General features: G+C 34.0%; 2 protein-coding genes across 2 annotated transcripts; both read right to left on the reverse strand.

The window, feature by feature from the left end:
- Positions 1–441: 441 nt before the first annotated feature.
- Positions 442–8,334, reverse strand: LOC128215403 (receptor-type tyrosine-protein phosphatase epsilon-like). Its single transcript, XM_052922088.1, has 8 exons — positions 8,206–8,334; positions 7,953–8,052; positions 7,753–7,829; positions 7,324–7,455; positions 6,951–7,079; positions 6,557–6,702; positions 5,159–5,294; positions 442–564 (listed from the first exon to the last, which is right to left on the reverse strand). Exons 1-8 carry the CDS (start codon positions 8,332–8,334, stop codon positions 442–444), a joined length of 972 nt encoding a protein of 323 aa, XP_052778048.1.
- Positions 8,335–9,912: 1,578 nt separating this feature from the next.
- On the reverse strand, positions 9,913–15,086 carry LOC128213763 (receptor-type tyrosine-protein phosphatase epsilon-like). The gene is made up of 4 exons (XM_052919810.1): positions 15,002–15,086; positions 10,616–10,713; positions 10,260–10,379; positions 9,913–10,020 (listed from the first exon to the last, which is right to left on the reverse strand). The coding sequence occupies exons 1-4, from the start codon at positions 15,024–15,026 to the stop codon at positions 9,994–9,996; spliced, it is 270 nt and encodes an 89-aa protein (XP_052775770.1). The 5' UTR covers positions 15,027–15,086; the 3' UTR covers positions 9,913–9,993.
- Positions 15,087–16,327: the final 1,241 nt, after the last annotated feature.

The raw sequence follows: 16,327 nt of genomic DNA on the forward strand, positions 1-16,327 counted from the left end.
ACCTGGACGCTTCCATAAATCACAGATATATCATGACCAATGAAAAATAGCAATAAGAGCAGCAACACATACATATGTCTTATAGTTATTTTGTAATCATTCAGTTTTACACAGAAAAACCAAATGCACAAAAAGGCATGTACATGCATACATATAAGTTTCAAAACACCAAATCATGGAAATTATACAAGTATGTCGTGACGTTATAGTAACTAGAAGACATATGTCTGCTTGAGGCAGCTATACATTGAACCATCATGACAGATAATCAGATAAAATCACAGATAAGCAATCAGATAAATTAACAACTAATTTTATGATTGGCTTGAGATTCTACTCTCTAAATTGTGGTGTTTAGAGGGTGTGTTTTAATGCCTTGTGCTTGCCCAAGCAACTTCTATGACGATAGCAGTTCCCACATTCATCGTACGGGTATGATTTTTAGCCAGGATTGCCGTCCATATTGGCCTTCGTGTCATTTTTCTTTTTTACTGAAACCCCACACATGTCGCACGTGTAACTAGATGTGCCCTCTTCTTCTTGCCGATGCCTATTCAGGTCCGTCTGTGTGGCGAATTCAGGCAATAATTTCGGGCACAGAAACTACTTATCGGATTCATGTGAGGTGCACTTGTATGAATACATATATACCATTATATATATGTATTTGTATTTGAATTTAATATGCTTGTAACTGAAATAAATTTGTTAACTTTTAATGAGTACGCCTAAGCTTGTGGCTGGTAGATATTTGCCTAAATACTATAAAATATTTCTTAAATAATTTATAACAAAGAAATAAACTTACATATGCCGTGTCATGCTCACCTGAGTGTAAAACTGTTTCTTACAGCATGTTTATGTTTATTTTAAACATATCACGTTACATAAAACATTCCTTCAGCACATTATATACACAACTAAACAATCGAACGGCATATGTGCAAGATATTGATGGCACATTACCTTAATCTGGTACATTTTAACATTGGCTGCGTACGTTTGCATCACAGGACAATATTATTCGAAGTGATCTCAGAAACCATGATTGTGTACATGGAGACATACATACCGATCGAAAACAAATTAATGCATTCTTTTCTGAACTATGTTTCTGTTACAGACTCATTACTGTTGAGTATAACGACAAAATCGATAAAAACATACCTGCATCGGAGTGATTCATGTCAAATATGCCCTCTGCATTTGCATTTGTGGTCACGTCCCAAAATTTGTTTATCGCCCGTGCATAATTGAAACAGACAAAAGCGGCTTCAGAAAACCAAAATGACTATTAGAACAAACATACGAGCAATAATCTGAATAAAGTAACGCTGTTTACGTATAAAAGTTTATTATTATTATTATTATTATTATTATTATTATGAAAAAAACAGTATCATTACTTTAAATAGAATACTAAGCAAATACTTCAGTTTAATATTTGATATCATTAATATAAAACTACATATAGTTTTTATCATTAACTACTGATTTAACCCAGGAAACCTGTATTCCGTGTATTGTGGTCTACACCGAGCACGTTAAAGGTCTCTTCGCAAAGGGCTAGGTTATTGCACCTGAATCTTGTATCTTGCTCTATTTCTTCAAATCTTCCAATGTCTGGATGCAATTGCTGGCACTCCTATCTGAAGTCATCTATGGCATTCAAACACAATTTTGAGAATCAATGCAAATGACTGCAAAAACACCAATATTTGAAACGGTCACAAACGTGATGGCGCCACGGTGGGGTGAAGCCATAATGCAGTCAATTGGCATGAGCAGACCTTTGCAAACTGACATAAACAAACACACATTCGTATTAAGAAAGTCACGTGATATGCTAACAAAGTTATGACGTTATGTGCGCTAAATTTAGAATGAATATACTTTTGGTGTTTTGAATTTTTTTAAGAGAGGTCATTTGTATACACATATTCACTTCACTTAAACATACTGTGACTATAAATAAGTATATTTTTTGGAAATAACTTACATTTTTCTATGGGAAATGTTTATCCTATTTTTAAAACGTTTTCTAACATAAATTTGTTATTATTTTTTCTATTATGTTATCAACAACGACGCTTGGGCCTCCATCTTCAGATAGAAAACGAACCGTTTACAAGCGAATCAGACTGATCTCTGACAGTGGGAGGGATTAATGCCATGGAGCAAACTTGGAAACCTTTTTATCAACTGTTAATCAATCAAAAGAATGTTAATTAACAAATAATTATATTTTTAACAGAAAAACGAGTTGTAATTAACTGGGACCATAATATTCAGATCACAATTTACAAAGGTGAGAGACATATTATCACAATCTCCACAGGTGGGAAAATTAGTACCTTATTTGTCCCACATTTAAAACACATATTGCACAGGTCCTTTCACATTTGCGATGATCAACATGCATCATAATCATACTTTTTACGTATGGGTATTTATATCAATTGAAAACTGTCTAAAAGTCTTAAAGTTGTTTGAAAATAACTCATTTTTTAGAGTCATTGTACACACATGTGATCAAAAATATATTTTAATAAATATCAATGCTGATGTTATTGTCGATAATGATGTTGTATTGTTTAGGCTTTGTTATGAAAAAACATAGTATTGTTATTTTTCCCTTGTTGTAAGGTTACAAGAATTGGTAGCATATAAAGTTGTGATTCTTATCGATTTTAGTTTTTGGCGTGTGCTTGGTATGGCCTGCTCAATTGCTTTGTTTTGTAATCATACAAGCGGTATTTCTATGTTTATGAAATACGTGATGTTGTGAGCATGGTTGTATTAATGCGTCGTACCGCAGTGGTGGTAGTTGTCGGCAATGTTGTTAGTGCTGAAAGATCGTAGTGTGGCCGTTGTAATACACGTTGTAACTTCCTTCAACTTAAGAAATACATAATGTTTTGTCCTTATAATGGAAATGCTTGTAAAGATTTTATACAATTTTAATGGTTCAAGTAGTTGGTAGTGTGAATGTGAGGATAGGGTTGCGGTACCTACGCATAACCCCTCTAAGACTTTCTCATTAAACCCCTTAACCTATTACGTGTATAGTTTTTTTCGAACATTCACCTCACAAACTACGATTTTACCAAAATCTCCAAGAACCACTGTATTTTAATTGGTTACTTCTAATATAGCTCAGAAACATCATCAGCATCATCGTCATCGTCGTCATCATAATCATCATCATCATCATCATCATCATCATCATCATCATCATCATCATCATCATCATCATCATCATCATCATCATCATCATCATCATAACTATCACAGTGAAAAGTATAATTCTCTTGGTTCTCCCATCTTTCGCCAACCACAATCATCACAGTTACAGATTGTGAGGAATATGATTTAGGAAACTTATGGTCTTAAAGTGCTCACAGTATGGCGACTTTTATGTTTTAGAGTTATAAATCACCAGTTTGTTATAAGTTTAATATCACATTCGAGGTCATTCAATAACATAATCATTTAACCTCGTAAATATCAAAGTAACTCATGAAACTTTGAGTCGTAAAAAATATGGTTCTATAGAGGAATTGATTATTTTAAGATCTTTATTTCAAACGCAAACACAATTGCTTATTGTTTTCGTGTATTCACCGATTGAGTTAAAACGGTAGACATAGAGTCTGTAAGGTTTTGCTGGTGTTCGGAACGTGTTGGACAATTCTGTCAAACTTCAATAAACGCGCAAAATGACGTCGTTTTCAACAATTATCGGAAGTGAAGTTAATCCTTTAATTATTATATTCACGATAATTACCTTTGAAAAAAATATCGCTTTATTTGAAATGTCATTTTTTTAATGTTACCATGTCTTTCTAGAAATGTGCAAACATAGATGCAATCATCTCCTGGCATCGGGTAATACAACTCCGCTCCATAATTCGTTTATATATCCAATAACCTCTATGTTTTACACATGTGACGTCCTAAACCTACGAAAATAATTATCATACGTATTGATATGAATAAATATATCCAATGTCATTGCTGAGGCATACTATTCAGGGACGGAAAGACATAAGTTTGACATATGCCTAACTTGGGTGGCATAACAACGAAACGATATTGAAGGATAATATTTATTCAATAATATTTTAATAAACGATTGATACACTCGTATCAGATTTACACCAATTAAGACCTTCACAGTATACACACATTTGAGACCTTTATAGCGAAAATGTCCAGTAGAGGCAGTCATGTTATCACAAACAAAAGATTAAATTTATGAATAAGTATGTGTATGTATCATTAAGCAAGAATTTTCAAACTCATTTTAAAAGCCACGATTGCCTGCTTCTGAGGAACACCACTTTATGCAAGAAGAGAAATTTACTTAACAAACCAAAATGGTTAAGGTCATATCAAGGAGTTTTTAACATTGGTAAATCATTGTTGTAAACTAAAAAAACTCTGATGCAGACTCTTCGAGGCATAGTTTTGAATAATAACTATACAAGTACGCTCTTAGCCATTATTTGTAACAACAGTCACAGGTGTTCCGGTACTTGAGAGTATTTCCCGCTTTGGAAACACGTTGGCACTTTCATATACGTATATTGAATAAAAACGCATTTCTATGACAACGACAATCAAAAGAGTACGGTTTGGCGAAGAAACATACTTAACGCTTTAGCTTCATTCATCACTGTTTGAGAATATAATACATATGTACATCAACTTGACATTTTAATAAAAGCAATCGAGTTTGAAATAATTATATAAAAGCACATTTACATATGGTAAACATTTATCGATACATAAAGATAATCAATATACACGTATAAGAACCAATGGTTGCCATATAAATATCACATTTCTCCATAGCCCGTAGACCTCAGCCGGTGAAATTTGAATATGTTTCATTTTGTAGAATGTATTCTTTGATTACTTCATGTACAAACTGAAACTGTTCCTGAAAAAAATGGTACCATTTTTAATAGTTGGCTTTATTGTCTTTAAAGTATATCACACTGTATTTTCATACCGACATGTATGCTCTTTTAATTTCTGTGTTTTATTCAAGGGAAACGTCAAAAGCACAGCTTGAAACTATTCATAAAACCTTTTTGATGAATTACATCAATTATTTAACACAGTGCAATGCTTGATGTTTATGTATGCGTACCAGAGAAGGGACAATCTGTTCCCTGTAGTTCCTGATCTCTTTGATGACCTGGGTAATAGCAACGTCTTGCTCGATCTTCATCCTCTCCAAGACTGCTGACACAACACAAAACAAGCCACTTTTGTCTGCTCCGTTCCTGAAATTGTGACAAAGTAAGGATTAATTATCTATACAATGTAAGTATGTGTCTTGTCCATACTGCATCCTCTCCAAGACTGCTGATGCAACATTAAAATAGCCGCTCCTTCAGCTACGTTCGTGATGTTTAAAAATAATTAAGCGTCGAAATAACGAACTAGTCTGAATGTATTTTGTTTCTAAACCCGCTTACACGACACCTTTCAAACCTTATCTCCAACAGTACTTCTTTTGGAAATTTGCAACGTTGCTTTCCTGCGTTCATTCTGAATAACCACCGGGAACAGATGTGATTAAACATTATCATAACATGTTCAATAATACGTATGATAAAAAAAACTACAACATGTTATTAGAATAATGTTTTCTGATTTATTATTCGATCCGATAATTTCCTTGTAAAATATAGTCGATAAAGGTGGTACTTGTCAAAAACCTTAGTATTCGAACAAAAACTTTTAACGCTTTTAAATTACATATTTGAAAAGGAAGTTTTCAATGCCACTTGTTACATAATTAATCGGTTAAAATATTTACGTTTTCTGATAAACCGCGATTATAAGTATCTTCCATGGCCGAGAGTGTAAGATAGGTTCATTCCGACCCGAGCGTAGGGTGTTTTGCGGAAACGAGGTTTACCGAGTTTCCCCAAAACACCCTGCGCGAGGGTTGGGATGAACCTATCTTATACGAGCGGCTATGGTAGATGCTTTTTTCCCCACCTCAGTTAAACAAAATTAAGTAAAAATGTATTTTTTGCTGGAACTCTTTTTTGCTTAGTGAAAATAATTGCGTATGGATATGCGATAGCACGTGGTTGTCATGGATATACGCGCAGTGATCCAGTTGATGTTAATAGTCAAATCGGTCTTTTTAAATAGTTGTAAGGAGAATGAAGCATTATTTCTTGAATGGTGCCTGAAAACTGTTTTATGGTGACCTTTGAAGCGAGAAATAATTAATTAGCGTTCTAAATATTACCATAAGACAAGATTTCCTTGATGCTACTGACGACAGTCTTCAACAAGGGAGGTAATTACAATGTGGTAAAAGGAGTTTCATACGGGCATTTTATCTTCGCCCTGGGCAAGATAAGAATATCTAGCATGGTTAAATTATTGGATCTACTTATCTGAGGTGGGAAAAAAAACTTCCTGCTTATATGGTCATAAAAAACAAATATTTTTGGACCTCCTTATAGATAATGAGTTTCAACTTGTTGGAAGTTAGACTTAAGAGTAAAGAAGTGCTTTCACTTACATGCAATGCACGAGAACAGGGTTGTTTCCTGATTGGTGTTGCCAATACTGCACTGCATCGAAGAGGTTTATAATATCTTTAGGAGAAGATGGCAACGCTGAATCATCAGGCCATCCTTCAAATTGTATAAGCTGAAGTTTCCGTGTCTGAAATAAGTAATTATTTTCCTTATTGTATTCGTGTTTGTTTTTCTTCATCACAATCTCCTTTCTTTTCTCCACTTTATTCGTTATCTATTTAGTTTTGATATTTGTATTTCATTGGATATTTAAGTTGTATAAATAATGCTGTTTCCGATGCTGATGTCGAGGCCGATGATGATGATGATGAGGAGGAGGAGGAGGAGGAGGAGGTTTACATAAAAAAAGCAAATAATCATTTAAAAACAAATCACCTTTCCAAACCGATTCAAGTCAAGCGTTATCTTTCTTAATCCTCCTTCACATTCCTCGCCTGTCTTGCCAATCGTCATGTTCTGATTAACCGTGTGGTCTTCATTTTCAGGCCAGTATATTTCGTCTTCCTACATTCGACAGTAAATAATTGAAATCGAATTAAGTTAGGGGTGTGTACGTAAAATGTTAACAATCTCAATTGTTAATACTGCGATCTTGCTTTAGATTAACTAAAATCAAAAGCCATCAATGCACTTTTCGTAAGGTAAGTCAGATATGTTTGTAAGTCACATCTACATCTTCAATCCTAATGCGTGTGTACAGTGGTACTGGCTAAATGAATATTGTTTGACTTAAGCCTATTGACCTCACCTTCATTTCACTCATGTTGTTCATCATGACGATGGTATGGACATCGTGTTCAACCACCATCCTCATGAAGTCGTTTTTAGTCACTTTGAGAGGTGTCTGGGTGATGATGAACGCCCCCTTCTTATTGTAATTCTGAAATAAATAGCTTTATTAGCTTTACTTTTAACAACGTCTGATAAAATCTTCTCATTGAATGTGAAATATAATAGCATGTATAAGAAAATCGTAATTTAACATCCGTTTAAAGTTGTTTCAAACAATACAAATGTTGAAAAAGCACGAATTCAAGGAACAAGATTTTCTATTAACTCACAAAACGCATCAAAACACTTGTGTTTGAGTGTACGCATGTTTCCAACCAACAAGGCGAAAGAATTATGTGATCACATAAAATTTCTTTGGTTTTTTGTTAAAAGCAATGCAGCGTACCGGTAAGAATACAGCGTTGATGTAATCAGGTTCAGACCTCTTTCCAGAGGGAGTCAGGTACGGCATGTGGTCCGCGACTATAAATCAATTAATTTTAAGTAAACGTGAATAAGCTTTTGAATTAAGAAATTTAGGTGTAACACATTTCATATATTTTTTCAGTAAATTAAGCAGAACACATCACATATGTACATAATTACCTGGGAGAATGTTTGTATACCGATTCTTGTTCCTGTTCCTCACTTCTTTTGCACTCACGTATTTACATTCATCAGCCACGGGAGACATTTTCTCCATCCTCTGATAAAGTGCAATGCAATATAATGCTGTACTATTATCAATGCTTTTGTAAAGTAAACAAGAAAGAAAACATAAGTAGTTAAGTATTACATTTCATAATATTTATATTATACTTACGAATATCCGTAGAACAAATTGACATGTTTTACTCACAGAGAACTCAACATCAATCTGCCGTCTCCTAAGGTCATTATCGAAGGCCATAAGTTCTTTGTAAGCTGCCAGAAACTGCGACGCAGATAGAGCCGATGTAGATTGCATCAATGTCTCCAGAAGTGCCATGTGCAGAAATATATACTGATCCTTAACGAAATTATATTGCGAATTTAAATTGTTAGTTTCGAATATACGAAAACAAAATTAAGATATTCTAAGAAACATTACATTTAGTATGTCTTAAAGGCGTTTTTGATAGTGTCGTATTGTTAGAAACAACAAAAACAGGGGTGTTCCCTTTCGTAGTTCAATGAAAATATAACGTATGTAAATGTAAAGTCTTATCCTTAAAGCACATGTGAAATATAAAAGTTTTCTTCTATATAAACCATTAACGTAATCAAGACCGTTTTTAATGTCAACAATCGTCACCCTTAATCAGGCCTCTACGATTTAACTAAATTAAGAAGCAAGCCAAAGAAAATATTCAGGTTTGTCTTCTTAGATAAAGATTACTCGTAGATTGTACATTTTCAGTGTGGCTTCTCTGCTCTATGCAACTTTCTTAAAGTATGTGATATTCACACCGGTGTTTGAATCATGTCGACTCTCTGTCTTCTCAGTGTATTCACACAGCCCACAGGATCCACATATCCCATCGATAAGGCTTGCTCTGTCAGGACATTCAGAGCAATGAATGTCCCCGTCCTCCCCACACCGGTACTAAACATTATCAAACATAGTATTGTTCTATTTTAAATGCTGAAAAAGTGGTGTCATTTATACGCTTGTTTTGAACCTTTATAGCTCTAGTACTTCAATATTTACAGGATATGGTAGTGCGCTTTTCTGACGTCCTGTATCACGTTGAGCTCGGTGATGTAATACGTATTCTTATAGACCGCACACCTATCGAGACGGATGCATGTTTATATAACAAACAATACGTGATACAGGTTTTCAGAAAAGTGTTCTCCATCAATCTTGATATTTTATATCATATGCCTCCTTCGATATTCCATATCTTAATGCAATGTTTATAATGTTTAAAGTAGACATACCATTTAGCGTTTGCATGGCATTTCACGGAATTTGCACCCCTGATATGACGTCATTAGTGATTCACAGTCAGTATTTGTTCTTCAATATAGGCAAAATAAGACGGCTTTATTGTTTCTTAATAAGTTTTGATTCAAATTCAATAAATAAGCAGCATCCAACATAAGGTACTACCATGAATCAGCGACTAATCTATATAAGACATGATTCAGTAACGTTGTATTTTACTGTTAAAACGTTCTGGTGTTAAATGGCTGCAAATTCAGATATGATTTAATACTGTTTATATATCAGGTCTTATTGTGTTTAAATGACAAAACGAAATAAGCAAAGAAAATGTATATGATGTTCTTCTGATTAACAAAGGGGAATGATGTTGTTCATTTGGAGCAAACGGGCTCGCTACTCGTCAACTCATAAACATACACAATGGTAGTAAAGCTTCCCAAACTAGATTGATGATTAATATTGTAGGCATATATTGTATCATCATATTGTATCATCTATTATTACTTATGCTATACTATTAGGTCCATTAACATCTAACACAAAGTTTAAATACAGCCATACACACCTGCAATGAACAATAACGGGTCCATTCTCTTTCACAGCAGTGGTTTCCACTTTATGTCGAAAATGAACAAGCGACGAAGCATACTTAGGGACACGTTTATCCGGCCAGGCAGTAAAATGAAAATGGACCAGCTGTCTTTTTTTCTCTCCTGCCTATTGAGTCATACCATTTGCATCAATCTAGCAGTTAATAAACATTTTAACACTTTACAAAGTTGTATCATCATAGTGTGGTTCCCTTATTTAGTTGTGGAAATCTATATGTTGCAGAACTTCTTTTAGCGAACAGTTCTTCTTCGTACAATTGAAACAAAAAATATTATTAAAAAAATATGACTACAATATATCTCAAAATATTCACTATTAAGAAGGATTACTATCTTACTGAAATGATTTTTATTAGAATATTTCATATTTACCTTCTTAACAGCTAATGTTCTTATGATAAAGGCTGAAAAATACTCAGTCGCTAGAATGGTTACTTTGTAATCATCGAAATAAACACTCCCTGCATCTGGCCAATACTGCATGCACTTCATCTAAAACAAATCATAGTTAGATCTTCATTATCGACACAGTGTTTCAATTTGCATATTTAATTATGAATAACCCCGAAAAGTGATTGAAGTATGTGTGGTATTGGAAAAGTACCTGTCAGTTAATTTTATGATACGCTTGATATGTAGGTGCCCTTTTCAATTATTATGACTTATCTTAAATAAACATGCTCGTATATCTGAGTTTACAATTTGCCAGGTAAAGAATGTCTACCAACCTTTTCATCCTCCACAAGATTAGTCAACATAACCACCTTGCCAACTCTTAGTTGCCAAACCATTCTCCAGAAATCCACCAGTATATCTTTCGTAGGCCCTTGAAATTTGGATACAATTATATTGTGTGTAATACATGAACATACAAATATTGTTAAATTTTAACATGCTGTCGTTTGATTTCTTCACGTCGGGGAATCCACGTGACCAAATGGTAGGTTTCAGTGCAAGATGGCGTCACCAAAACGCTCGACTCGAGCCGTAAATCAAGGTAATACATATAATTATAATGGTTTCTTTAATTTTTAACATAGCCTATCATATGCCCACCTACCTAGATTGTATTAGCATATCCATCTTTTCCTTGAAACTTTAACCGTTCTCGAGAACACTTCGGCAATGTTTCCAAAATGTACGAAATCCGACTGGTAGGTTACAGTTCCATTTATCATTTTGGCTCGGATTTAGCAGAAAATGAGGTTATAATTTGGGAAAATCGCATAAAACACTTAAGTTTTGTTTAAACATAACAGGCACATGCATTTGGGAACGAATATTTTAATGATTTTAAAAGATATGAGCACGAAAAGAAAATGTTGCAGCTCCGATTTTTGAAGAGATAGGTTGCAGTTCCATATTTTGGTTGCCGTCTGGACTGCAGATTCTTTGACTTAGTGTTAGTGTTCAAGCCAAACATATAGGTTCCCATAAAACTCAACTAATATTTTTCTATACCATGTTCTTTTTACATAGTTATAACATCATCTAAAATAATAAAATCATTGAAAATCACATCGAGACTGCTGTTTTTATACTTTCGATTTTTCTTCTTACAAATTTATAAGGTTACCATCATTAATGATTTGTTTTCTGTGACAAATTGATATATTACACGTTTAGAGTTGAATTGTTAAACCATTATCTGTGATAAAATCTGCACACCAGTATACTTTTATTGTATGACGTGTCAATCGATGTTTTGCAATTTTCGATATATCATATGGAATGCATTTTTATCTTTTAGACCAATGACACGAATAAGAGAGTCTTTTCCTTCATCAACCTAAACGAAATTAATGCAGGATATCTAAACAGCCAACTAAAAAAAAATGGCAGCGATACAACAAAACAAAAGAAGTGTTCAGTGAGCATTCGTTTGATCACAAGGTGAGGTCAAGACTGGCCTCACGCAGAAAGAAAGCGACAACACCCACAGACAGAAATGCAATACAAAGGGAAACTTTAGGTGTACGTTGGGAAAGGCTAGATGAAATTTGTCGAAACAGCTTCCAACAAAGATCATCGGAAAAGACTCAAGTGCCATTCTCATAACAAAAAAAACACGACAAATATATCCATTTTCACTGTAAATATCATAATAAAAAGTTCATGTTATGCTGAAGCCGTTCTTACATTTGATATTTTAGCTTTAATATATATATATATATATATATATATATATTTATGTGTGTGTGTGTGTGTGTGTGTGTGTGTGTGTTATAATATTATATATTGAACCTAGTCAAAGTGTCATTCCCAAACAAGTACATCTGGAAACGTGTCTGCAAAACAGCTGTCTACAACCACGAAGTGAATGGATGGAAAGCGAGAATGGACACAAGCTCTGACTTTGATCTGTTTAAACAGATCCATCCGCATCTGTGCCTATCAAGTGTGTGGTCCGTCGTCCCGGGAGCCTCTCCCTCATGAAGCTGCTAGCATGTCTTTGCTGCCAGCGTCCCCCAGACCAGCCGATTGATTGCCGTTTATGCTATCGACAATGCAGCCATGAGCTCGAGCACTTGATGTTAGAGTGTTGCTCAAATAACAATAGCTATTCGCGACTTTTATTCCTTGTGGCGATTAAAAGTTTGAGTGGACCGATGTATGACTTACTTAGTACGATATCGAGACAGTCCTTCATTATATACACACTTGGCAAAATCGACGAACATTTGATAAAGGTACTCGATGTACAATCATACCCGGACTTCCTTATGAACTGTGCTAAATTATACAATGATGTGTTAAACTAAGACGCATTTAGATGCGAGCACTTCACCAATGACAATGCCACTCGACAAAATGAGCGAATCCTTAAACAGCTATTTCTATTTCGCTTTCGAAGAAATATTGCTTAAATTAATAGGAAACAGTCTATTGATTTTAGCCCATGCATTATCATTGTTCTTAATCGTTTGTAAGATCAGACTTGTATGCAGATTATAAATTATAAACGAGACCAACTTAATGCGTATAAAACAAACTTGTCGCAATTTATGTTAATATGACTTTCTTTCATTACTATGTACTATCAAATTTGTATTGTGTTTGTAAATATTCATGCTTATGTATGCATTACCATATACCATGTACATCTCCAGAAAATGGGGGAAATAAAGCTATATATATTCATTACCCATTTACGTTTGAACTTTTAAATCACTCCTTACATATTACATGTAATACATATTTGGTCACCAGTTCATGTAAGCAGAACTCATGAAAGGCAATGTTTGTCATTTTAGTTAAGTATAACGTTTAACTTTGTTGCTTGCGTTTGAACAAGATCAACGAATTAAACTCGACTGGTTTTCAATGTCAACATGCGTTTTATATGTAAAAATATTGTTTAATCGCAGGATGATGTGGTTCAAACCTAGCTTATTCCTCCATTGCTTAATTATAAAACTACATTCGTCGCTGTTATAATCCTTCCGTGTCATGAACATGCATTACCTGACTTAATATCAGAACTAGAAAAAATATGATGTAAGATATTGAAGAGTTCGCTTTCGATTAATGCGCCGTGTTGAACAACTTCGGACCAATTGAGACCACCTTTGTTTAAATGAACAAATACCAACCAAGTGATTGGTATTTTTTATTTATTAAACCTTGTGTTAACCTAAAGGTAACTTCAACTAAAGAGATCTTTAACACTTGATCAGGATAAAGATTATAAGTTTCTTCCATGGCCGAGAGTGTAAGATAGGTTCATTCCGACCCGAGCGTAGGGTGTTTTGTGGAAACGAGGTTTACCCTTTCATCCGCGAGTGGATATGGTAGATGTTTTTTCTCCCACCTCAGTTAAAAATAATTAAGTAAAAATGAGTTTTTTGCTGGACCTCTTTTGTGCATAGTGAAAATAATTGCGTATGAATATGAGATAATTCGTGGTTTTCATGGATATGCGCGCAGTGATTCAGATTAAATCAATAGTAAAATCGGTCTTTAAATAGTTCTAAGGAGAGTGAACCATTACTTCTTGAATGGTGCGTGAAAATTGTTTTATGGTGACATTTGAAGCGAGAAATAATTAACTAGCATTCTAAATATTGCCACAAGACAAGGTTTCCATGATGCTACAGACGACAGTCTTCAACAAGGGAGGTAATTACAATGTGGTGACCATTAAAAAGGAGTTCCATACGGGCATTTTATCTTTGCCCGTGGGCAAGATAAGAATATCTAGCATGGTTAAATTATTGGATGTACTTATCTGAGGTGGTAGAAAAGTTGTATCCATAATACTTCACATAATAATATATCGGCAGTAAATAAATAAAAATGTTAAATATCCTGATATTATATACACGACGTGTATATAATATCAGGATGTTTAACATTTATTTATATATTAAACGTGATATTATTCAATAATCATAATATATATTTAATTCATAAAAATAAAAACAGTTTGTCACATTTCAATTCCTCCATGCTTGTATACAATATCAGTGATACAATCACATTACATAATTTGCAGTCCAGACGACAACCTTTATATGGAACTGCAACCTATCTCTTCAAAAATCGGAGCTGCAACCTATCATTTTCTTTTCGTGCTCATATCTTTTAAAATCATTAAAATATTCGTTGCCAAATGCATATGCCTGTTATGTTTAAACAAAACTTAAGTGTTTTTTTGCGATTTTCCCAAATTACAACCTCATTTTCTGCTAAATCCGAGCCAAAATGATAAATGGAACTGTAACCTACCAGTCGGATTTCGTACATTTTGGAATCATTGCAGAAGTGTTCTCGAGAACGGTTAAAGTTTCAAGGAAAACATGGATATGCTAATACACAATAGGTAGGTGGGCATATGATAGGCTATGTTAAAAAATAAAGAAAATTTAATAATTGTATGTATTGCCTTGATTTTCGGCTCGAGTCGAGCGTTTTGGTGACGCCATCTTGTACTGAAACCTACCATTTGGTCACGTGGATTCCCCGCCGTGTTCTTTGTGATTTGCCAAACTGTACACGGAAATATATTTCTTCTACAGTGTATGTTTTGATAGTAATAATATAAAGAAAAAGTTATTGTTAGTTTGTTATTATTTCATTTCGTAATTTCCATAGTTTTGTCAACATTTATTTACCTTGAGATGCAATATACGCTCTCATTTGATTATACCCCTGCAAACAGAACACAGCTATTTCTAAAAGAGTGCATATATCATGAAGTACTCATTCTAATGTTTTTTTCTGGGCAAGATATAACGGTGTTGATGCGCCAACAACTCAATATTTCAGAAGCCCAAGTCTACGTATCCGTGCTCTAGGAAAGGCAAAATAAAAATTTGAAGATCTAAGGACAAATCGTAACTATTTACTATGAATAATTTTACGTCTCTTGCTTTGTTTGCCTGACAAAACTCTACTTACCTAAACTATCAATATCTATTAAAACAGTAGACCATATTGCTGCTCTGGATCGGGTATGTGTTGACCAAATAAGCATTATATATGGATTTTGTTTGGTAAAGTACTTTTCTGATAAATACAAACCATTAATAATTAGATACCGTTTTGCAATTTCATTAGAAAACTCCACTAATTTACTTATCCATTTTGTTGCATTCAAACACTCCGTAAAAATGTATTTGGAAAACTATGAATCTTAACAACCAAATAATTATAATTCTTTGAAATCGATCGGCCGGTCAGTGAAATAAGTCGTATATTCAAGCATTTGTTTTTGACCCACATACAAGCGAATTCTCGGAAAGCACCCTTAACCATAATGCTAAATGTGGATGCCTGGTAAACTGCTCCATTGTAGTTAATATATTTTGTTCTGTATATGAACTGAAATCGGACGTGGAATTCAAACTTCACATGTTTGTGTTTCGGATACTTTTATCACATGAAACAAGAACTTGTTATGTTTAATTCCTGTCATTCGAATGCTTAATACAATGATTACAGACACAACATTTAGCTATAAACATAGTATTTTTTTAAGTAGATTAAATAAATTTAAATTGTAAAGATTATATCCCAATATGTTGACATCTAACACATGTAATGCATTAAAGCAAGAACATTGGACTGCAACATAAATTTGGTTCGATAATGTTTAAAATACATATAACAATAAGGAAAGTCTATTATATTTACGTGTATGTAGTTTGCGTTGATGTAATCGTTAATATGGTTCCCATAATTCTGCAAAACTACTCTTGTTTTATCATCTGGAAAATAAGCAGTAGTCGTGTAAGACAAATAAGCAAAAGTCATTTTTGAGCTCTGATGTGATTATCTTGTTGAAATAATATTTAGAGTTATCATTTCTCTGATAAGGTTTGGTAACTTGGCTTATACATGAGTCTCCTTTGTTTTACTTTGGCTTTAATGCGGATAGCTTTGGACGTGATATAAACGAAACGTTATCAGTGGTGTTCTGACCAAAAGATCACACCGTA

The sequence above is a fragment of the Mya arenaria genome, chromosome 13 (genome assembly GCF_026914265.1).
Source record: "Mya arenaria isolate MELC-2E11 chromosome 13, ASM2691426v1".
Classification (NCBI taxonomy): domain Eukaryota; kingdom Metazoa; phylum Mollusca; class Bivalvia; order Myida; family Myidae; genus Mya; species Mya arenaria.